Source organism: Sceloporus undulatus, chromosome 2 (assembly GCF_019175285.1).
Source record: "Sceloporus undulatus isolate JIND9_A2432 ecotype Alabama chromosome 2, SceUnd_v1.1, whole genome shotgun sequence".
Classification (NCBI taxonomy): Eukaryota; Metazoa; Chordata; class Lepidosauria; order Squamata; family Phrynosomatidae; genus Sceloporus; species Sceloporus undulatus.
The window spans coordinates 165,918,581-165,940,992 of record NC_056523.1 but is presented as its reverse complement, the minus strand read 5'-3'; the positions used below and the strand labels follow the sequence as shown (position 1 = coordinate 165,940,992).

At 44.0% G+C, this 22,412-nt stretch overlaps 1 protein-coding gene across 2 annotated transcripts in view; it reads right to left on the bottom strand.

The window, feature by feature from the left end:
- The window catches only part of LOC121921320 (transmembrane protease serine 12-like), a 41,524-nt gene extending 20,289 nt beyond the window's left edge, over nucleotides 1-21,235 (bottom strand). Inside the window, exons 1-3 of one of the 2 annotated variants that reach the window (XM_042449227.1) lie at nucleotides 20,739-21,235; nucleotides 19,857-19,961; nucleotides 5,004-5,202 (exon numbers count right to left, since the gene is read on the bottom strand). In XM_042449227.1, the coding sequence (XP_042305161.1) occupies nucleotides 5,004-5,202; nucleotides 19,857-19,961; nucleotides 20,739-21,072 (638 nt within the window). In that variant the 5' untranslated portion in view covers nucleotides 21,073-21,235. The remainder of the gene's footprint in view (nucleotides 1-5,003; nucleotides 5,203-19,856; nucleotides 19,962-20,738) is intronic. The other variant, XM_042449228.1, reaches the window with a different exon arrangement.
- Nucleotides 21,236-22,412: the final 1,177 nt, after the last annotated feature.

Below are 22,412 nucleotides of genomic sequence, written 5' to 3'. Positions count from 1 at the left end.
GCCAACTAACCTTTAGTGGAAAGGACGCATACGGAGACAAGCCCACAGCGTGACATACATGGTGGATGCCATATGGCTGAGGGCCACCTGAGCTGTTCGGGCAGTGATGCGCTGGGAGGCAAGGCAACGATGGATTGGAGACCTGAGATTGAGGAACCTGTCATGAGGGAGGTATGCTCTGTAGGTCTTGGAGTCCAAGGTGGTTTGGACGGGGCCACGAACAACCAGTCATCCAAGTAAGGAAAGAGGATGATGTTTTGTTGGCAGAGGTATGCAGCTACGACCGCCATGCACTTCATGAAAACCCTCGGTGGGGAGGAAAGTCCGAAGGGCAGCACTCTGTACCGAAAACAGTCAGGGCCAACAGAGAAGGCAAGAAAGTCCTGTTGGTCTTCTCAGATGCTGATGTGGAAATAGGCATCCCAAAGGTCCAAGGTGGCGAACCAGTCTGACTCCTGTAGAAGAGGCAAGATGGAAGCCAAGGTTACCATACAGAAATGCTTGTAGGCCATGAAAGAGTTTAAAAAACGCAAGTCCAAGATGGGATGGAGGCCACCTGTAGCTTTGGAGACAATGAAGTATCTGGAAAATAGACCGTGTCAGGTCCGGGATGGAGAGACAGGCTCAATGGCCCCTTTTTGCAACAAGGAGCGCATCTCATCGAGAAGGGTGTCTGAGGGGAGAGTGGTGAGGATGATACCCCTTGGGGGAGGGGATTGCAACTCCAGGCCATAACCCCTACAGACAATGGAGAGCAGTCAGAAGTCAGATGTTATAGAGGTGCAAGAATGGAGGAAGTGGGCCAGGCAATCCCTGAAGGGGGTTGACAGAATGGAGTGCACTGGGGAATTTCAGAAGCAGCGTTTGCCTTGTTCTGAATTTTCCTTTTTGTGGAAGGGCTGTTTGTATTTCTGTTTTTGCTGGCGCTTTCCTTGTAGTTGGGAGAGGAAGCGCTGTTGTTGGTAGTCCGAGGAATGGTTTGAGCTATCCTGGCTGGGAGGGGTAGGGGGGTCTTTGCCATCCTGAACAACGTTGAGAGAAAGGAGGGCGAGAAGTGGAGGAAGAAGACATATTGTATTTATGGGCCATATTCTTCATTTTGTTTTTGAAATCAAGTTTTTCATCAGTCTCCTTATGGAAGAGTCCCATAGCGTCGAAGTGAAGCTCTTCAATAGCCTGTTTGGTCTGAGGCGTGAGATCCAAAGATCTTAGCCAGGCATGGCGTCGGAGGGCTAAGGAGCCCAAAAGCTGTCAGGAGGCACAGTCAGCAGAGTGTCGGGCCACTGAAATTTGGTGTTAGGCCAATGCGTGGGCCTCTGCGTGGATGGCCATGGCCGTCCGTCTCTTGTCCTCAGGGAGGTCTTCATAGAGGGGAAGAGGTTTTTACCAAAGTTGCTGTTGGTAGACAGCCATGGAAGCTAAATAGTTTTGGATTTTAAGATTCAAGACTGCAGAGGCGTAGAACTTCCATGCCATGGTGTCAAGCTTATGACCCTTTTTGTCATTGGGGGACAGAGCCATCATTGGAGGCGAGGCTTCCATGACTGCCGAGTTAGGGTGAGGGTGTTCAAAAAGCCAGATCTCTTCTGAGGGTGAGATATGGTAGAGATTGCCCAATTTCCTGGTGGGAGGCTGGGCCATGGCCAGAATGGGCCAAAAACTCTTTGCAATTCTGGACATGGATGGCAGGAATGCAATAGAGGTCGGAGTTGGAAACTTGTCACGAACCCTTTCATCAATAGGGTTGAGAGCTTGAGAGTCTGCATGGAGGACCTCGATGTTCAAAGCTTTGCCCATCCGAATCATCTGCTCCAAGAAGGAGATGTCATCCGAGAAGGAGGGAGTCTCAAGGACAGCAAAAGAACGTGCCTGGAGAGGCCGGGCACAATCCAAGACGGAGCGGTCTACGGATTCAGTGGAGAGTGATCTGGTCCTGGTCCGAGCTGAGAGGGCCTGAGAGGCTATCGGTACCGGCAACGAAGGGCAGCCTTGCAAGGCAACAGCAGAGGTCAAGTGCATGGGATGGGCCGGTTCCACTCGGGAAGCGGAGAGATGAGACCGAGATAGAATGGATGGAACAGATGACCTTGGTGGAGGAAAGATGGGATCAAGAGGCAGGAAGTACGAGCCTGTGGCTTGATCAAAGATGACTGGGGGGGTTCAGCAATGACAGAGGATGTGTTGTAGTCTTGTTCATCCTGGAAGCCAACGACCTCCAAAGTCTGGGAGAGTTGGTCTGGGATCACCACATGGGTGAGAGGGGAAGCTTCCTCTTCGTCCTCCGAGAGTTGGTTGGGATCGGTGAGGGAATGCAAAAATGTGGACCTTTCGAGCTGAGCCCGAGAGTCGGGATCGGAAGATATCTGGGTTAGAGGTGCTGGTTGGGAACACAATACCCAAACCAGGTCAGTGTCAGCTGGCTGGGGTGGCACGTTGGTGTGGGACCGGCCATTAGTGTTGGAGTCTGCAGAAAGATGAGGCTTTTTTGCGGGGTGATGGGATGAGTCCTTGGACTTGTCCCGGGACTTGTGCTTCTTTTTCTCCGGCTTTGAGGAATCAGAAGACTTACTCCTCTTTGATGAGGATGGGTGGCCAGCCACATCCTGGTCTGTGGACCTCAGTTTGTCTGGGGTTTGAGACCCAGAAACATTGGTATGGGGTTTGCCCTCAGCTGCAGTAGCTTTGCCAGGGACTCTCAGAGGAGACAAGGGGGTAGTGCCCTCGGCAGCAGTAGCCTTGGCAGGGACCCCCTATAGCCAGAGATGAGGAGTGGCAGCCTTGGCAGAGGCTCTAGAGGAGGAGGGAGGCCTCAAAATTTGCATGTAGAGCATGTATCTCAAGCGCATCTCCCTGTTCTTCCTGGCTTGTGGAGTGAAGGCCATGCAATGAGGGCAAGAAGCAGGGACGTGGCCCTCGTCCAGGCAGAGGAGGCACAAAGAGTGTCCGTCGAGTGCCAGGATGTTGGTCCCACAATCAGAGCACTTCTTGAAAGAGTGCGTAGACATTTTCAACGAAGCCAAGGGACAAAGAGAGAGAATAGTCAAGGAGCCTGAATTGTTACCGTTAGTGAAAGTCCAAATCCAAGTTCAAATCACAATCCAAAGAGTCGTCAAGACAAAACTAAGTCAGAGCAAACACAGTAAACGAAAGCTAAAGCTAAGGAAGGAGTGATTCCTGAGCGAGGCTCGTAAGCTGCTCACGCGGTGGACAAAAGGAACTGAGAGGGCGGGAAGACCTCTTGCCTATATAGAGGGTGAGCGGAGCTACCGCCAAGTCTTCCCTAGCGATTCCAGTAAGATCCGGAAATGCTGCCCAGGCGCAGAATAACCTATTTGTGTGCTTCACAGAGACCATGAAGAAGAAGAGCAAAGTTAGGTAAACTTTGTGGCTCAAGGAATCAGGCTCATGGGTGAGAACAGCTGAAACTGAAATGATAGAATGCTGACAGAACCAGCCACAGAATTTGCAGGATTTAACCCTTATCACAACACAGTATGCTACAGGTAGGCACTAAAATAAGGGAGGGGCACATCACAAGGTTAGAGGACAGATGGGCAACTTTCATTACATCTGGGGCCAATAACCTGTGCCAGCATTCCCTGGGGACAAAAAAAAAAAAAAAAAAAAAAATGAAAACCAAAAACTTGGAAGTGGCCACAAGTCTTTTCTATGCCTTGAAAAATGGGTTCTTTAATCTTAAACAATGCAAACGTCCATGTGACCTATTTAAAGGTGACTTCCTGCCCCTAGTGTTTCTTCAGGAAGAGGCCACAGGGAGCCTGGGCTGTGGGGTCTAGGGATGTCTTGGGCAAAAAGTACATCCTTGGGCCTGTATATGTCTTGGGGATGCAGTCTGCACATCCCTGGGTTCAAAGAACTCTCTTCTTTGCCACAGAGGTATGCCTCAGTTAACAAAGTCAAAGTGTTCCTGGGCATGGCTTCTTTAACAGAAAATTTGTTACCATAAGTAGAAACAACACGAAAAATAGGGATAGTCTCCTATACCACAAAAAAGAAGCGCATTTCAACTTGTTTCATGCTGAACATGCTGAAGGTAGATGGAGTGGCAGGCCTATCTGCTTTCCCTTTTTTCTCTTTTTTGCTGTTCACACATGTTCAGTAATGGATTTTAGAGGCAGCTGCTGTTTACTAAGGCTATTGTAGGCAGGTGCACACTGTTACAATAGGATCAACCAGTGTAGAATCCCCATTCTTTCCCAACTCATGCTTTATTGTAATGCTTAGTCACGCTGCTGAAAACCCAGCACCGAAAATCTGTATTTCTCCAGCCTTTCTTCATCATCTTCTTCATGCCATTGCTGCTTTCAGCTAGACAGATGAGGAGGAAAGGGGGGTTGGACTTTTACAGAGAAGACTATAAAAAAGAGTTTTGTTAACAAAGCCTTTTTTATCTGGCATAAAACATTGCGGTTCTTAGATCCATTGTTCACAGCCAAACTCCTAACTCTATGGAGTTTGGCTGTGAGCTCTGGATCTAGGCACTGCAGTGTTTTATAGCCAGATGGAGTACACAGGCATATCTCAGTTAACAAAGCCCTTGTTACAGAGTCTTCTCTGTAAAAGCCCAGCCTCCCTTTTCTCCTCATTGAGGGCCCCACTCCTCTTTTTCCTACAGATAATGGAAGAAAGATTACAAAGAAGAAAACATACAGGTATCTACTGCAAACCTTCAAGAGACATTCTCCAATTCTTGCAAACTTATTTCTTTATCTAAGCTTTGGCTAGCATTACAGGTTTCTGCTTCATGCTGGTTCAAAGTTCTGAAAAATACTCCTGGGACATAATTAGAGATGCGCCCTCACAATTTGTTCCAAGCCCTCACTTTTACATATATATTAATATCAGCAGGTAAATTTTTGTTTTATTGGCCTAGATAATTTTATCTGCTACACTTATGCCTCTGTAACACTTTTTTAACCAAAGGCCTTTCTAATATTTAAAACTGAAGAGGATTTAGAACAACTACAACAACAAATACATACGTTGATGCTTTTGTGCAGTGTGCTGCTGTCACCACTGAGATGTTGGTAATTAATGATCCACCACATAGATGGATATATCCTAGGCCAATTTCATAAAACTGAAGACTAACTTGCCACGGCCATGCTCCAGGGTGAGCATCATGTCCACCTACAATCCGAGGCCCGGTTCCAGGACCCATAGCAGGTCTCAATCCACATTCTAGAAATAAAACATAATTATACTGGTAAGCGTAGTATAGTGGTTTAAGTGTTGGACTATGACTCTAGGGACTAGGGTTCGAATCTCCATGGAACTCACTGGGTGGCCTTGGGCAAGTCACATGCTTTCAGCCTCAGGGGAAGGCAATGGCATGCCTCTTTTGAAGGGATCTTGCCAAGAAAAACCCATGAGAGTTCGCCTTAGAGTAGCCATAAGTCAGAAATGGTTTGAAGGCACATACAAAGATATGATGTTTATTAAATTTCTTAAAAATACAGCATGCATTTAACAGCAACACAGATGAAGCAGTTGCTAAGCAGATATTCACTGTTTAAATTTGACTAGCCTGACATACAAGATGTAGTGGACCATCTTCTGTTGGAAAAAGGAAGCAAACCAGAATGCTTCAGTGAACAACTAAAGTACTAGCTTAATTTAGTTCAAAACTTATTAAGCAAATACTGTAGAGCTGATGATCTGTCAGTAACTTAAAATGTACCAAATAATCAGTGGGACTTTCATGTATTTCATTCCAGTAACATTATTTACACTATTTGGAATTTCAAAAGAATACCTGGTAACAGCAGAAATTATTTTTCCCCATATATCTGCTTTGGATAACATCCTGTTGCATAAAGAATGCAACATGCCTATCTTGACAACACATTTAAAAGATTACAGTAGGCCCTTGGTATTCATTGCAGTTGGTTCCAGGACTCCCCATGGATGCCAAAATCTGTGGATGCTCAGGTACCATTAAATACAATGGATAAAAATGGTGTCCCTTACCTAAAATGGAACAATCCAAGATTCGCATTTTGGAATTTATATACTGTATTTTGTAATATTTTAAATCTGTGGATGCTTGAATCTGTGGATTATTATTATTAACCTGTATTTATAAAGCGATGTAAATTTACACAGCGCTGTACATACAATCTTTTTAATTGGACAGTTCCCTGCCCTCAGGCTTACAATCTAAAAAGACATGACACAAAGGGCGTGGTGGTGGGGAAGGGGCCTCTCTAGTAGGATAATACATATAAAATACATAGCAATACAGGGAATGATTCAGTAAAACAGACAACAAAAGAACATCAAATAGCAAGTGACAATTATGCAATGCCTGGGAACGCTGCCCTGAACAGGATGGTCTTCAACTCCATTTTGAAGCTGGTTAAAGAAGTGATGTCTCTTGCTCGCAGGGGAAGAAGGTTCCAGGAGTGCGGGGCAGCGAGTGAAAAGGGGCGAATCCAAGCTGGGGCAGAGGAAATCCTGGGCTGGGACAGCAGACCTTGACTACCAGAACGGAGGGCCCTAGTGGGAATGTGAGGAGAGAGAAGGTCTGATAAGTAAGGAAGGGCCAGCCCATGGAGGGCTTTAAACGTTGACAGCAGGAGCTTATACTGAATGCAGAAAGGGAGGGGGAGCCAGTGAAGGGATGCCAAGACAGGAGAGATATGGTCAAAGCGGTGGGCGGATGTGATAATGCGTGCAGCTGAATGCTGGACAGAAATTAAAGGACGGAGGTAAGAAAGAGGAAGCCCAGCCAGGAGGATGTTATAGTAATCAAGTCGTGAGATCACTAGGGCATGGACCAGGATCTTGGCAGTAGAGGCGGAGAGATATGGTCGGATTTTGGCAATGACTCCGTGGATATGGAGGGCCAACTGTAATATATTTAAATGATAAAATGGAGCAATTAAATATTGGAACATTGGTACTTACTATGAGGGTTCCTTTTCCAAAGTAGTGAGGAGGGAATCCTTAAGGTGGGTATTGCTTCTCCCATGTGCTTCCAAGGTAGGGCTTCTTTGAAATGTCTATCAGCCTAACCACCCTAAGTGGGAGAGGTAGCCTCTTCCACCAGCAATGGAATAGCAAGCTCCAATGAGATATCAAAGTAGCAACAGTGGCTCCCAACAACAAACACCCCACCAAGCAGGGTGGGAAGGATTCCCTCCCAACTGTAAAAAAAACAACCTCCACAGTAAGTACCAATGTCCCATTTTCCTGTGGTGTGGGGAGATAATCCTCATGCTAGGACCTATACAAGTGCTCACCACAACCAATGGGCAGCCAGCTGACAAACCAGAACTACAGAGACACAACCTGCCTGCCAAAAGAGGCATCTGCTAAAGCAAATTAGTCAATCTTGCAATGCCTGAAGGAAGATAGGGAAGCCCAAGTGGTCACCCTACAAATCTCTACTAAAGTTGCTGCCACATCCAAAGTCACAGAAGTGGCCACAATATGAGTGGAATGTGCCTGAACGTCTTCTCAAATCTGTATAGAATTATGAAGCTAATTCAATGTAAAGCCTTAACCAATGAGACAAAATGGAAGTCACCTAATGACCTTTAGTCTTCTCTTGAAAGGAGACAAATAATCTGATTTATGAAAATCCTCTTTTCTAAATAAAATTTAAGAGCCCTACATACATCTAATTTTTGCCACTTTCTCCTGCAATGCTCTAGAACCTGAGCAAAAAGAAGGCAGAACACTCCTGAGATCTATGGTCTAAGTGAAGAATAACCCTTATGAAAAACATACAACTCCTTCTTACTGACAGAGGTCTCAACTCAGAAACTATGGGGTGAAACAGACTGTCCAAAAAGTATGGATTGGGGCCACACACACTGTTCGTGTTGGTGCTGTAACAATTGCATGCACGTAGCCCCGATCCGGCCTGCCCCCACATTTTTGAACAGCCTCTGAAGAGGAGTGTTTTTTGGGCCAGTTCTTTTCGCTTGGAGCGGCTTCTGGCTGCGTTCGGGCCATGCTTCACCTAAATGTCACAACCCCAGCACAGCCCAGCAGCATCCCTTCTGACCCACCTGTTTCTGGCCTATGTGAGCAGATGTAATAACAATCAAAAACAAAAACTTTCAACGTAAGGAATTCCAAACCCACCAATCTCAAAGGAGATTATCAGACAAGGGAAAAAAGATGGGAGTAAAAGACATACTCCTGGCATAATAACGCGATAGCACTGAAGATTTTCAGACACATCAAGGTCATCAAGGATTTATCCCATGAAGATCCAGGAATGTTTCTGCAACTAAACCAGACCTGCACAACTTGGTAGGTATGGGTCAAAATTAAAATAGGCTAAACTAATTTTGGGCGGCAGATAGGTTAATAAGTAAATATTAATTAATTTATAATGACATTATTTATTAATAATTAATATTATTAATATTAATTTTGTCCTCCTCCTCTGCCCAGCGCTCTGCCCAGGAAAAAGCCAAACGGCAGAGGAGCCTTACATGGTGAATGTTCACTCATCCTTGTCTCCTTTGCCTGGTCTTCTCCTTGGGAGAAGGCCAAGCGGCAGAGGAGCCCTGCAGGGCATGCATTTTACCCCTCTTCCTCCTCCTCCACCTCCAAGCCTTCTAGGCTGGGCACTGGAGGAGCCTTGAGGGGCAAGCATTTGCCACGCCTCCTCCTCCTCCTCTGCCTGGCCTCTCCTTGGGAGGAGGCCGAGTGGTGGAAGAACCTTGAAATCATTCCACATCCTTGTGGTCTGCCCAAAATCCTTTGGTAGGCCATATGCACCCCCTGGGCTATATGTTGTGCAGACCTGAACTCAACCATTCCCAGGACTTCTCCGGGAATGGTTTGTTGCTGGAGCATTCCTGGATCTTCATGGGATTAGTCCTGGATGAGTACAACATTGACTGAAAATCTTCAGTGCGATTGCACAATTATGCTGGAAGTATGCCTTTTACTCCCAGCATTTTCCTCATCTGATAATCTCCAAAGAGCCTTCAACAAAGCTTGCAAAACCACATGTAGATCCCATGAAGGAAAGCAATGGACCAGGGGTAGGCAACCTTTTTGAGCCGGGGGCCGGGTTGCTGTCCCTCAGACAACTGGGGGGCCGAAGCCAAAAAAATAAATAATTAAATTTTTTTTAAAAAAAAAATGAAATTAATAAATAAACCGGGACAAATGTAGGACAAAATTTTTAAATGGAGGGCACTTTTTTAAAAAATGGAGGACACGCAAAAATTTTTGCTGATTTTTAAAAAAATGTTAATATAAATACATATTTCTGAGGCTTCTATAGACAATTGCCCCCCTTGCCCGCCGCTTGCCCACCCTTGCCCGCCTCTTCTTGATAGGCCAAAGGCCCCACGCCCTCACACAAGAGGCCAAAGGCTCCGGCGGCAATCGGCGGCAGCACCAGGCAGAGGCCGGTCCCAAGGCCTTGCCGGGCCGCATCCGGCCCACGGGCCGCAGGTTGCCTACCCCTGCAATGGACATTTACTAGAAGAAACAAGGAAAGACCCTTTAAAAACCCTCTGTATATAAAGATGGGATGCAAGCAGTTTGGCCCATTTCCCTTTCAGGATTAGCGCAAAGCTGACATGTATGCTGAGGGTGTTGACACTGAGACCTTTATTAAAACTTCCAAAAGACTAAGGCTGAACCATAAAATCACAGAATCATCGAGTTGGAAGCAACTACAAGGGCTGTCTAGTCCAAAGCTCTGCTATTCAGGAAGACATCATGAAAGCACTCCCAACAGATGGCCATCCAGCCTCCAAAGGAGACTCCTCTGAGTGTATTCCACTGTTAAGCAGCTCATATCATCAGGAAGTTGTTCCTCACGTTTAGGTAGAATCTCTTTTCCTGTAGCTCCATTCCCTAGTTTCTGGAGCAGCAGAAAACAAGCTTGCTTCATCCTCAGTATGACATTCCTTTAAATATTTAAACATGGCTATCATGTCAGCCTTTAATCTTCTCCTCCCCAGGCTGAATATACCCACCGCCTAATTTGTTTCTCATAGGGCATGGTTTCCAGACTTTTCGCCATTTTAGTCACCCTCCTCTGGATATGCTCCAGCCTGTCCACATCCTTCTTGAATTATGGTGCCCAGAACTGGATGCAGTATTCTAGGTGAGGTCTGACTAAAGCAGAATAGACGTACTATCACTTTCCTCGACCTACACACTATACTCCTATTGATGCAGCCTAGAATTGTATTGGCTTTTTAAGCTACCACATCACATTGTTGACTCAAGTTCAGCCTGTGGTCCACTAAGACTTCTAGATCCTTCTTGAATGTACTGCTGTCAAGCTAGGTGTCACCTGTCCTATATTTGTGCGTTCCATTCTTACTGCCCAAGTGTAGTATTCTACATTTCTCCGTGTTGACATTCATTCTGTTAGTTTTCACTCAGCTATCTAATATGTTAAGGTCTGATAAGGTTATTTTGAATTCTGATACTGTCCTCTGGGGTGTTACCTACACCTCCTAATTTAGTGTCAACTGCAAATTGGAAAAGCATGCCCTCTATTCCATCATCCAAGTAACTGATGCTGAATAGCACTGGGCCTGGTATAGAATCGTGTGTTATCCCACTAGTCATTTTTCACTGGATGAGGAGGAGCCATTGCTGAGTACCATTTGGGTTTGGTTAGTCAACCAATTACAAATCCACCCATCACATTGTCCAGCCCTTTGTTACATGCACCTAAATTTACCCTCGACTTATCCATGTGTAATATCAAAATGCATAATTTTAGCCCCAAAACCTACCCTCGACTTATACATGAGGTCGACTTATATTCGACTATATATGGTATTCCAAATGAACTGCTACAATACACACAGACAGAAGCAATTCTAGTGCTAAGTAACATATGCCAACAAATATAGAAAACAAAACACAGCCAACAGATTGGAAGTGATCAATATATATCCTATACCACAGAAAATGAGACATTAAAGACTGTAGAAATTATAGTACCATGGCATTATCTCCCACACAAGCAAAATTATGCTCAAAATTCTGCAGCACAGAACCATACATGGAGAGAAAAATCTCAGAGGTTCAAGTGGGATTCAGGAAAGGAAGAAGCAGTAGGGACCACATTGTAAACATGCGATGGCTAATGGAGCGTACAAAGGAATTCCAGGGGGAAAAAAATCACCATGTGCTTTATAGATGACAGCAAATCATGTGACTGCACAGAATAAATCACGAAAAGCTACAGAATGCTGTTAAATGACCCAGGAGTCCCACTACATCTGAGAGACCTGATATGAAATCTGTACTTAGGACAAGAGGCTACCATCAGAACACAATTTGGAGAAACAAATTGGTTCTCAACTGGCAAAGGGATCAGGCGATTTGCACAACTGGCAAAAGGGTATATCACCATACTCGTTCACCTTGTATGCAGAAAACATCATAGGAACAGCAGGCTTAGGCTCAGAAGAAAGAGGAGTGAAAACAGGAGGACCTTCCCTATCCTCCTATCTTAGATATGCACATGATACCTGGAACAATTACTAAAGAAAGTCAAAGAAGAAAGTGCAAAGGCAGGCTTAATGCTGAACATAATCAAAGGTACTGCACTTAGGGCGGGAAAATGAAATGCAGATATAGGATGGGGGACACCTGGCTGAATGAGACTACATGTGAAAGGGATCTAGGAGTCCAAGTAGACTGCAAGTTGAACATGAGTCAACAGTGTAATGCGGCAGCTAAAAAGGCCAATGCAATTTTAAGCTGCATCAATAAAGGTATAGTGTCTAGATCAAGGGAAGTAATAGTGCCACTCTATTCTGCTTTGGTCAGGCCCCACCTGGAATATTGTGTCCAGTTCTGGGCACCACAATTCAAAAAGGATGTTGAGAAACTAGAGCGTGTCCAAAGGAGGGGGACTAAAATGGTGAAGGATCTGGAAACCATGCCCTTTGAGGATTGACTAAGGGAACTGGGGGTGTTTAGCCTACAGAAGAGAAGGTTAAGAGGAGATATGATAGCCCTTTTTAAATATTTGAAGAGATATACTGAGGAGGGAACAAGCTTGCTTTGTGCTGCTCCAGAAACTACAACATGCAACAATGAATGCAAGCTCCAGGAAAAGATTCCACCTCAACATTAGGAGGAATTTCCTGACAGTAAGGGCGGTTTGGCAGTGGAACACACTCTCTCGGAGGGTAGTGGAGTCTCCCTACTTGGAGGTCTTTAAACAGAGGCTGGATAGCCATCTGTTGGGGATGCTTTGATTGTGATTTCCTGCATGGCTCTTGTGGTCTCTTCCAACTCTACGATTCTATGATTCTATAATGAAAACAAAAATAATGACTACAATTTAAATACATAAATTCAACCTAGGCAATGAAGAAATTCAAATAGTTAAATAATTCTTATACCTAGGATCAAACATCGATCATAATAGTGACAACAGCCAAGAAATAAGAAGATGACTAGGGATGGGTAGGGCAGCTATGAAAGAACTAGATAAAATTCTAAAGAGTAAAGACATACAACTGAGTGCTAAAGTCAGAATCATCCAAGTCATAATATTCCCCATCACCATCTAAGGATCTGACAGCTGGACAGGGGAAAAAAACCAACAGGGAAAAAACCAACCCATTAAGATAAAGTGCTGAACAAGAGTACTGAGGATACTGTGGTCAGCAGAAAAGATAAACAAATTGGTCCTTGAAGAGTTCAAACCAGAACTCCTCTTGGAACCCAAAATGACAAAACTGAGTTTATTGGCTACATCATGAGAAAGTAAGACTCACCAAAAAGGCATTAATGCTTGTAAAGGTGCAGGGCAGTAGAACAGGAAGACCACACACCAGATGGCTAGACTCAATTAGGGAAGTCACAGGCCTGAATCTACAGGACTTAGAAAATCAGTGGAGGATATGTGGGCTTGGAGATGTCTCATCCACAGGGTCACCATGAATCAGAGCTGACTCAAGGGCAGTATATATATAGAGGGAGCCAGCATGGAATAGTGGTTTAAGTGTTGTGTATAACTTTGGAGACCAGGATTCAATACCCAGTTTGTCCATGAAATCCACTGGGTGATCTTGGGCAAGTCACATGCTCTCAGGTGAAGGCAATGGCAAACCTCCTCTTGCCAAGAAAACCCCACGATAGGTTAGCCTTAGGATCGCTGTAGGTCAGAAATGACTTGAAGAGACAGAACTCTCCTCTCTCTCTCTATATATATATATATATATTCACCATAAGTCAGAAGAAAATGTCTTACCCACTAATGAGTAGGATCACACTACAATCACACTACACAGTTAGAAGTTTATTTTCTTTGTTATAGAAAGATATTCCTGAAAACATAATACAGAGAAGACTGAGCTTTGCTTCCATCTTCTCCTAAAGGGAAAACATTGTTCTAGCTGGTGAAAAGAGAATAAGTCATGCAGTAAGAGGACAACATCCCAGGCTGGGTAAAAAGGTAGTACACCTAACTACTCTCAATGAGTGTAAGGGGTGAAATAGACTGCCCCAAAGAAGCTGTGTCACGCTACCCCTGAAAGCGCTGGGTTGGCAACCACATGCCACACCCCAGCTTGGTATTTTGCCACCGCAAAAAGAAGAACAGTAAGTCTGGGTTACTTAGATAGGAATGCTGCAATTACTAAGAGCCAGCATGGATTTCTCAAAAACAAACTGAGGCTGGATGGCCATCTGTCAAAGGTGCTTTGACTGTATATATTCCTGCATGGCAGGGGGTTGGCTTGATGTCCCTTGAAGTCTCTTCCTACACTATTATTTGAGGATTCTAATTTGTGTCAAATTAAACCCCCCTCTCTTTAAATAGAATTACAAGCTTGGTAGACAAAGGGAGTACTGTGGATGTAGTATAATTGATTTTGAAGAAATAGTTGTGTTAGTATCTTTCAGCATAAAAAGGAGGAAGAGGGGGGAGAAAAAGATAAAAATAAATGTGACAGCACCTTTAAAACTAATTGGATTTTCTTTTCAGATTAGCTTTCATGGATATAAATCCACTTCTTTGGATGCAGTACTGGGTTACATTATGGCTTCAAGTAAGGCATATACAGTTGAAGTTGGATAGAATGCAATAGAATCCATAAAGATGCAAACAATGATCCTTGCCTCACATTTTCAAAGGGCTGCATGAGGTGATACAGCTCTTTCAGCTCTTTACAGTAGTCAATATTGATATGTGAAAGCAATACATCTACTCACCAAAAGTCAGTTTCCCAGGGTTCAAAATTATCTGAGAAGACTTTTTATTATGAGCACTCTTGTATTAACATGTGTAGTGTGCCATAAAAACATTGTCTTTGTTCATAGCTCTGCTAATATATTAGTATTTGTGAATATAATTCAATTCAGCAGTTTCTTTTGTAGTCTTCCCTTATTATTTCCTTTTTCAAGGACCGTAACCTGTAAATCATTTACTGTGTGTCCAGCAAGGCTGAAATGTTTTGTGACTAGTTTTGGAGTACTGCCATTTATAGTATCAGAGTTGTGTCACTAATCCAGTGGTACTCAAACATTTTACCCTTTGGACTCTCCTTTACATCTACATGCATATGTCCCCCACCCCAACCCATTCAACATAGTGTATGATTTATCATTTAGTGTACATATTTTCATTCGCACATTCATGTATATTCATGTTTTAACATTTTATAAGATAACAACATTGTTCAAATTAGAACAGTTTTATTTTTAAGTAAATTCAATATTTAACTCAATGCATATGTAAATTTTACACATATAAAAGTTTGGGAGGAGGAAGAGGAATCAAGGACTCCAAGTCTCATGTCCCCTCCTCGAGCAACTCTTGCACACACCCCAGGGGTCCTGGCCCACCATTTGAGAACCACTGCATTAATCCTCCTGCATAGAGACTGTCTTGTTTGTCCAATGCAGAGTGTAGGGGTCACTGCTGGCATAGGATGGCATATATCACTTTAAAGGAAGAAAAAGTAAATGTACCTTTGAGGTTGTGAGTGATATTACTGGCCCCTATAATATTGCTCCCAGAACATATGTGGGGACAGACTTGGCAGGGTCCTGTCCCTGTATTGCCAACCATTTTATGTATTCTGTTGTGAGTAGTTGTTTAAGATACGAAGATTGTCTGTGGGCCAATAAAGGCCTGCTTTCCAGAGCATGTAATAGGGCTGTGTTATTTTGCAGAAATGGTTGTAGCCCATTTAAGTGGTCTCAGCTGGGGACTGTAGAGGTGTTCTGTTATATGAGTTTGGTCTCTGTAGTATTAAATGCTTCCGGTGTATTAATTACCAATTACATTACCAATTTATTTCTTCAGTTCCTTTGGTTGGCATTTTAGTTTGAGAAAGACCTGTTGCAAATCCAAGAGTTTTGAATCTCTGTCTTGTGGGTCTGAGCAGACATGATTGTATTGAAAGGATTGGCTGGAAGCAATAGACTTGGTAGCATGTTCTTGGTGCTTAGAGGTCCATTATGCATGGTGCTATAAAGAAAGTGAACTTGTGTGGAGTGTTCCAGGCTCAGGATGATGGTAGGATGGAAGTTACTGAAATCCTGGTGGAACTTCTCAAGTGATTGCTTTCCAAGTGGCTGTCCTATTTTACCCTTGGGAAGCAAACCAGACTTTCAACATGAAAGCGCAGTGTTTCACAGTTATAGGGAGTCAGAGCTCATTAAGATGTCAGCTAAGAAACAGAGGTAGTTCAGTCCAGTCCAAGTAATTCACGGTTCAGCAGTCTAGGCAGGCAGTCCAAAGGGTAGTCCAGAATAGTAGTCAGAAGTCCAGGCAGAATTCAAGGCAGTCAGAGAACATGGCACCAGTTTAGATTAGATTAATGGTTGGCTGACAGTCATACTTGTCCATGGGAGGTACTGGGTTATTTACATCCCAATGACTGCCTACCCTGCTCTAGCCTAACTCAGGATAGTATTCTTGATAGCTTGTAGTGCATCCTGCAGAGGGATTTTGGTGTACAGTACAGGGATTCCACTTCCATAGTGACTAGGCTGGAGTTTTCTGGGCAGCTTTGGATTAACTATATTTTCCTCAGGAAATCAGTTATATCTTGCACATAACTTGGAGTACTGATGGCATATGCCTGAGAACTGAGCCCATATACAGTTTGCCCTCCCCATGTGCAGGGGATCCATTCCGGACCCCCCCCCCCCCATGTATGGGGAAAAGAGTGTATGCTCAAGCCCCATAGAAAATAATGGGGCGCGCCTCATTACTTCTGCTGGAGCTTGCCTCCCACGTAAACTCAAAGCCGCGGAAGGCAAGTCCACCTATGGGGAAGGCTGACTGTATCTAAATATCCCAACAGTCAGGGTTCTAATACTTGAGACAATAGGTTTTCTTGGACTGCCTCATGTGTGTTCTTTTGGTTACTATTATAGAAGGTGCCCAGTTTGGGCTCCTGGGGTGTGTTCATTTGAGTTTGATTCTGTACAGTAGTGGGGTAATTTTTGTAATTCCTTCCGATATTCATTAATGGGATCTTTGGAGAAGATTCTGTAAAATGTAGTGTTGGATAGTTGTCTTTCAGCTTCCAGTATAGAGTCTGACTTGTTCATGATGACCATAGCTCCTGCTTTGTCAACCTGTTATATCAAAATGTTTGGATAGTTTCTAAGAATGTGGGTGGCGTCTCATTCCAAATGGCTGAGATTGTGTCATAATATAAATTGTATCTCTTATTATCTGTTAGGACACAAGAATGAAAGCATTTTATTTGGAGATCCAATTCCACGTTCTGGCCAGGCCCATGTAGAGCTCATCTTCTTGTAGCACTTGGAAAACATATTCTTGTGTGTTGGTGCAATGATCATTTTCATGTGGTGTAGACTGACATAAAATTTGTGATTTGTTGTCCTAGCCAGTGTTACTATTCTTGAGGTATTCCTTGAGTTGTGGATGACAGAAAAAAGCCACCAAGTCACCAGAGAACTGTGTTGTGTGAAGGTTTTGAGGGGCAGAAGGGTAGGCCTTGTGAGAGGACAAATTCCTCTGTCTAGCTTACTATGTGGTGGAAAGGTTTACAATATTACTGTCCACGTTGGTCACGTTTCTGTGGTTGTAGTAAGAGTTTCTTTTCTTTTTCTTTAGTAAAGCAAACTGCATCTCACAGCTGCTTTTTTTCCTTTTTTCTAGAGAAATTTTGTCAAGTATTCAAATGTGTAGACGGCTGGTGGTTCTGTATGTATAGTTCCAGATCTGAGATTTCCTTTTTGCTTTGCTCTTATTTTCTATATAGGACGCTAAGCAGTTTCCTGGAGAGGAAGTGGCATAACTTGTCACTGTAGTTTCTGTGATGTGTTTTCTGTAGTGGATTTTTCACCTTTAGTCCCTTTGATATGATCTCTTGCTATCTGCATTTATTCAGAACAATAACATCCACCTGTACCTGGACTCCTAGCCCATCTGGCTAAATCTGGTGCTTTCCACTGTAGTGTTTTTTCAAAGAAGTAGCCATGTTACACTCTTGCAGCATAAAAAGGAGGAAGGAAGGGGGAGAAACAACAACAACAACAAAAAACACATGTTGTAACACCTTGATTTCAGTAAGGCTTGATTTCAGACAGGCTTTTGACAAGGTCTCCCATGATATTCTTGCAGGCAGGTTGGCAAGGACAGGATCATAACTGAAAATGACTGTGACAGATTGAAGAGCTGCACCAAAACCAATTTCAACAGAAATAAATGCAAGGTACTACATTTAGGCAGCAACAATAAAATGCACAAATATACTACAGGTGACATTTGGCTGAAAGCAGTACATGTGAAAAGGATCTAGGAATGACAAGAAGCTGAACACGAGTCAACAATATGATGCAGCATCCAAAAAAGCCAAAGCAATTCAGGACAGCATCAACAGGAATATAGTATCTGCTGATCAAGAGATGTATTAATGCCACTCTCTTTTGCTTCGGCCAGACCTCACCTGGAATAGTCTGGGCTTCACAGTTCAAGGATATCAACAAGCTGGAAATGTGTCCAAAGAAGGGTGACCAAGACGATAAAAGGTCTGGAGACGAAGCCTTATGAGGAACAACTGAGGGAGCTAGTTATTTTTATCCTGCAGAAGAGAAGACTATGGAGTGACATTTTTAAATATCTGAACAAGTATAATGTAGAAGCTGAACCAACAAATTCAAATTACAAGAGAACAGATTTATTGGACCATCAGAAAGAACTTTGCCGTAAAAGCTGTTCGGCAATGGAATGGACTGCCCCAGAGGGTGATGGATTCTCTATCTTTGGAGGTGTTTAAACAGAGGTTGGGTGGGTATTTTTCAAGAGTGCCTGAGTTATGTATTCATGCATAGGAGCGAGTTGGACTATATGTTCTTTTGATTCCTTCCAATTTTAAGTTTCCAAAAATCTAAAAGCAGTACAACTGAAAGCACCACAACATGTGATAGTAATGTGTATGCATTGCTCTGATTAGCATCGTCACCTTTCAAAAACAGGTGAATGTGCCCAACTAATACATAATATGATCCCGCACAAGAACACCTCAGAGGTGATTGCCTCAGCATTTCTCTATGCAGTACAATGTGGTAGCACCATCCGCATCTGACTGAGCAAACTGCAGTCCACAGATGCTTACAATCTAATAAATTTGTTGTTTGCAAAGGTACCGTAGTACTTTCTTTCCATATCAATGTTTTAAATTTTAGAGTACACTAAGTACTAAGTCAATTTGACTGTGTATTCAGTTTAGCCATTCCAGATTTTCTGTTTTTGGGTAAACACTGTGCTGCCAAGTTATTTATTTATTACCGTTTCTAGCTTTATTAAAAATTATTTAGAACTCTGTTTTTCTTACAATGCTTGTGATTGACTCAAGAAAATCTCACACTTTTACATGTCCATACAAATCTGAACATGCAATATAAATACGGTATATGGATATTTATTTATATAAACAATCATGATCTATGGTGAAAATGTATTTTCCCTACAGTAGTGGCCTTGAGGTCTTTGGGTCCTAGATTCAGCACTGGACTCCCATGAGCTCCAGCTAGCATAGCTATTGCTTGCTAAGCCAGGGATAATGGTAGTTATGGCCCAACCTATCTGGAAGGCACACCATTTGAGGAAGCCTACAATAACATCTCTTACCCCATTCTCATGCATCCAAGGGTCTGAACTGTTCAGTAGTGCCCAAATGAAAAAATCTATTTCTGAGAAAGGTACTTCTATGGGGAGAAACACACAGGCAAAATAAAGTGGCTTCCAGCTGCTTTGAAGGCAGGGGGTTTAGACAACGCATGAGGCAAAAGCAGTTGGGAAGTGAAATTAAGCCGAGCTCTGGAGCTAAAAACTAGAGCAAAAAGAAAGTGAGATATTCTGACTCAAGGCAGAAAACACACATCATCACACTGGTATATAAATGTGTTACCCATGCTGCATATATAAAACAGATAGTCCAATGGGGCGGGGGTGGGTGGGGTGAAGGTATGGGGGAGCCTCCATGACTATACTTTGCTACTGGGCACACTAATGCGCTGTACAAAGGACGCCTCGCATGTGCAAATGTGTGGCCGATCATATGGGCTGGCATCCAATGGAATGGTATTTGGGCAAGAAGAGGACGATAATTGAAGATCACTGGTTGTGTGTTTGCTTTATGGCGCACATGCATAGTGGGGAGGTGGCAAAAAAATAATCACACAGCGCAGCTTGACACCACACAGTGCTGACAACCTGTGAGGTTTGGGCCGCCTTTGGTCTGGATGGTACTGACTGTGGGGTTTCAACCTGCTTTCATATAATGGAGAACGGAGCTGCTTTTTTCCTGCTCATCTGTTCAAAATTATGTCCTTAGCTGACCTCTTTGTACAAAGACCAATAGCCAGCTGAAGAGTCACTGAGAAAGCACCTTGTGTGGTAGTGGTTTCATGTGCCACTGCGAGCGGCTTCCCTACAGATACATCTCTGAAATGAAAAAGCAGCATAGGCACAAGGATATCCATGCGTCGTTTTCCTGTATCAAAAACATAGAATTAAAGGGTTGGTGGGAGGGCAGGAGAGTTGTAAAAAACCCTAAGGCTGCAGAGTCAGCCTTCTGGTCCCGAAGGTGAGGGTAGTAGGTCTAACCCTGCCTTGAGTTGCTGGGACCCAAATTGAGGAGGCTCACAGGAGGAGCCTCAGAGGGGGCAGTGGAGAGGGAGTTTCTGCCTGTCCAGTCCGACACCGCTTTAACTGCCATGGCTCAGTGCTGTGGAAGGAGGGGGTTGTAGTTCTGTCTGACGGGAACCTACTAAAATAAATGACAGTACAGTACTTACTTGCCCATAGGGAAGCCTTACCTGCCCAGAGAGAATCATTTCTGGGTCCCTTTTTTGGTGTTGCAGGCTCTATATTCTTTATCAGCAAGTCTTTTCCAATGATTCCCTATGGGCAAATATTCCCAATGATTCTCTATGGACAAGTGTCCTCCGCTGATTCCCCTTGGCCCAGGCTGCATCCACACTGGAGAAATAACCCGGTTTGGCAGCGCTTTAACTCTTTTCTGGCTCAAGGTTGCTATGGAATTCTGGGAGTTGAAGTTTGTTATGGGGCTCTGGGCCCACAACAAACTCCAGCTCCCAGAATTCCATAGCAAAGAGTTAAAGCGCTGCCAAACCGGGTTATTTCTCCAGTGTGGATGCAGCCTGGCCAGTTCCCCACATGGAGGGACCCCCGAGGAAATGGCAGCGCCAGAGACGTCCCCCAGAGCAGCCTCCTTCGACGCCTGGCTCCCCGGAGGAACCGGGCTCACCCTGTGTTACGTTCCTCTGGGCCCAGGCTTCTCTGAGCAGCAGCCACAGCAGCGCCGAGGAGAAGGCGAAGGAGAAGGCGAAGGCAGCGGGGAGGGAGCGCCCCCGCATGGTCCGTCGGAGGGACAAGATGGCGGCCGGCTGCGACTCAGTCCCGCCGCGTCCCGCCGCGCTGCCTCCCTTCATGGGACGTTGGGCGTCACGCGACCAGGGGCCTCTCCTGAGGGGCTTCTTGGTGTCGTTCTGGGCAGAACTTGCTTCTTTATCGCCTCCCTCTGAGGCTGGGAGAGAGGGAGTGGCTCGTGTAGGGAGGGCCCTAACGCCACACAAAAGCATCACACCGCTCTGGCTCTCGGGTTTCTTAGTGACAGAACCTGAAATGGAGTCCACTGCCACAGTGGTGGTCTCTAAACTGGGCTCTTTAAGGGACTTTGGACTCCAGCTCCCAGAATCCCACACTATTGGCCAACGTGGCTGAGGCTTCTGGGAAATGAAGGCCAAACAGGTTGGGGACCACCGTTCTAGGAGATAGGCAGAACTAGACTAAGCGCTGCCCCTTTGGGAGTCCTACTTGAGGGGCATAATTAACATCTCTAGAATTCAAAGATTTAGCTGTGGAATCAGGATATCAGAAAGATCTTGTTGTAGTACCTTTGGGACTCACTGAAAGAAAGAAATTGGCAGCAGGAGCTTTCCTAGACTCAGATGCATTTGGTCACTACAAAGTACTACAAGAAGACCTCTCTACATACTTGTTCAGAGGGCCTTTGCCTTTGCCTTCCCCTGAGGCTGAGATTTCAAAGATATAGCCTTGTTAGTCTGTACAGAGATCTTGTAGCCCCTTTGAGACTCACTGAAAGAAAGAAGTTGGCAGCATGAGCTTTCACAGACTTAAGTCTACTTTCTTTGATGCATGTTTAGATGTATGATGAACTCCAGTCTACAAAAGCTCCTGCGTCTTCTTATTCCTCAAATGCATCTGAGGAAGTAGACTTTAGTCTCCAAAAGCTCCCACTACCAACTTCTTATTCCTCAAATGTATCTGAAGCTGTAGACTGAAGTCTACGAAAGCTCATGCTGCCAACTTCTTTCTTTCAGTGAGTCTCAAAGGTGCTACAAGATCTCTACATGAAATCTCTTAAGAAGCCGCTTGACCAAGTAATGAGAGTGTGACAACTTTTTAGTCTTGCCTATATTTCCTGTCCCAATACTGTTGAGTAGAGGACATATTGACCTAGAGAAGTAAACCTTTTGGATTTTACTGGCTCTGAGTATTGCTGCTTTTTACCTTGTCCATTGTAATTATTTATGTATAGGTCTGGCCAATGAGAATATTTATTTATATTTCAAGGGTTTATATCCTGCCTTTCTCCCACAATGAGATTCAAGACGGGTTACAATAATCTAAAAAGGCAGAATAATTTTAAAAGACAGAAATAAAAACTTCCATTACAAAAGTTAAAAAATCATTAAAGTTAGCTTCTCTTCCAATATTTGGCATATAGAATCCTGGCTATAGTTATGATATACAAGATTATCCGTCTGTTAATTTTCTCTTTTCCTGCTTCTATCTCTAGTACCATATTAAAAAAAACAACAGGAGAGGATCGAACAGAAGGCTTATCTTTGTGGTGTCTGTTATTGAAGTGTGTATTGTTTTCCAGCAATTCTCTGCT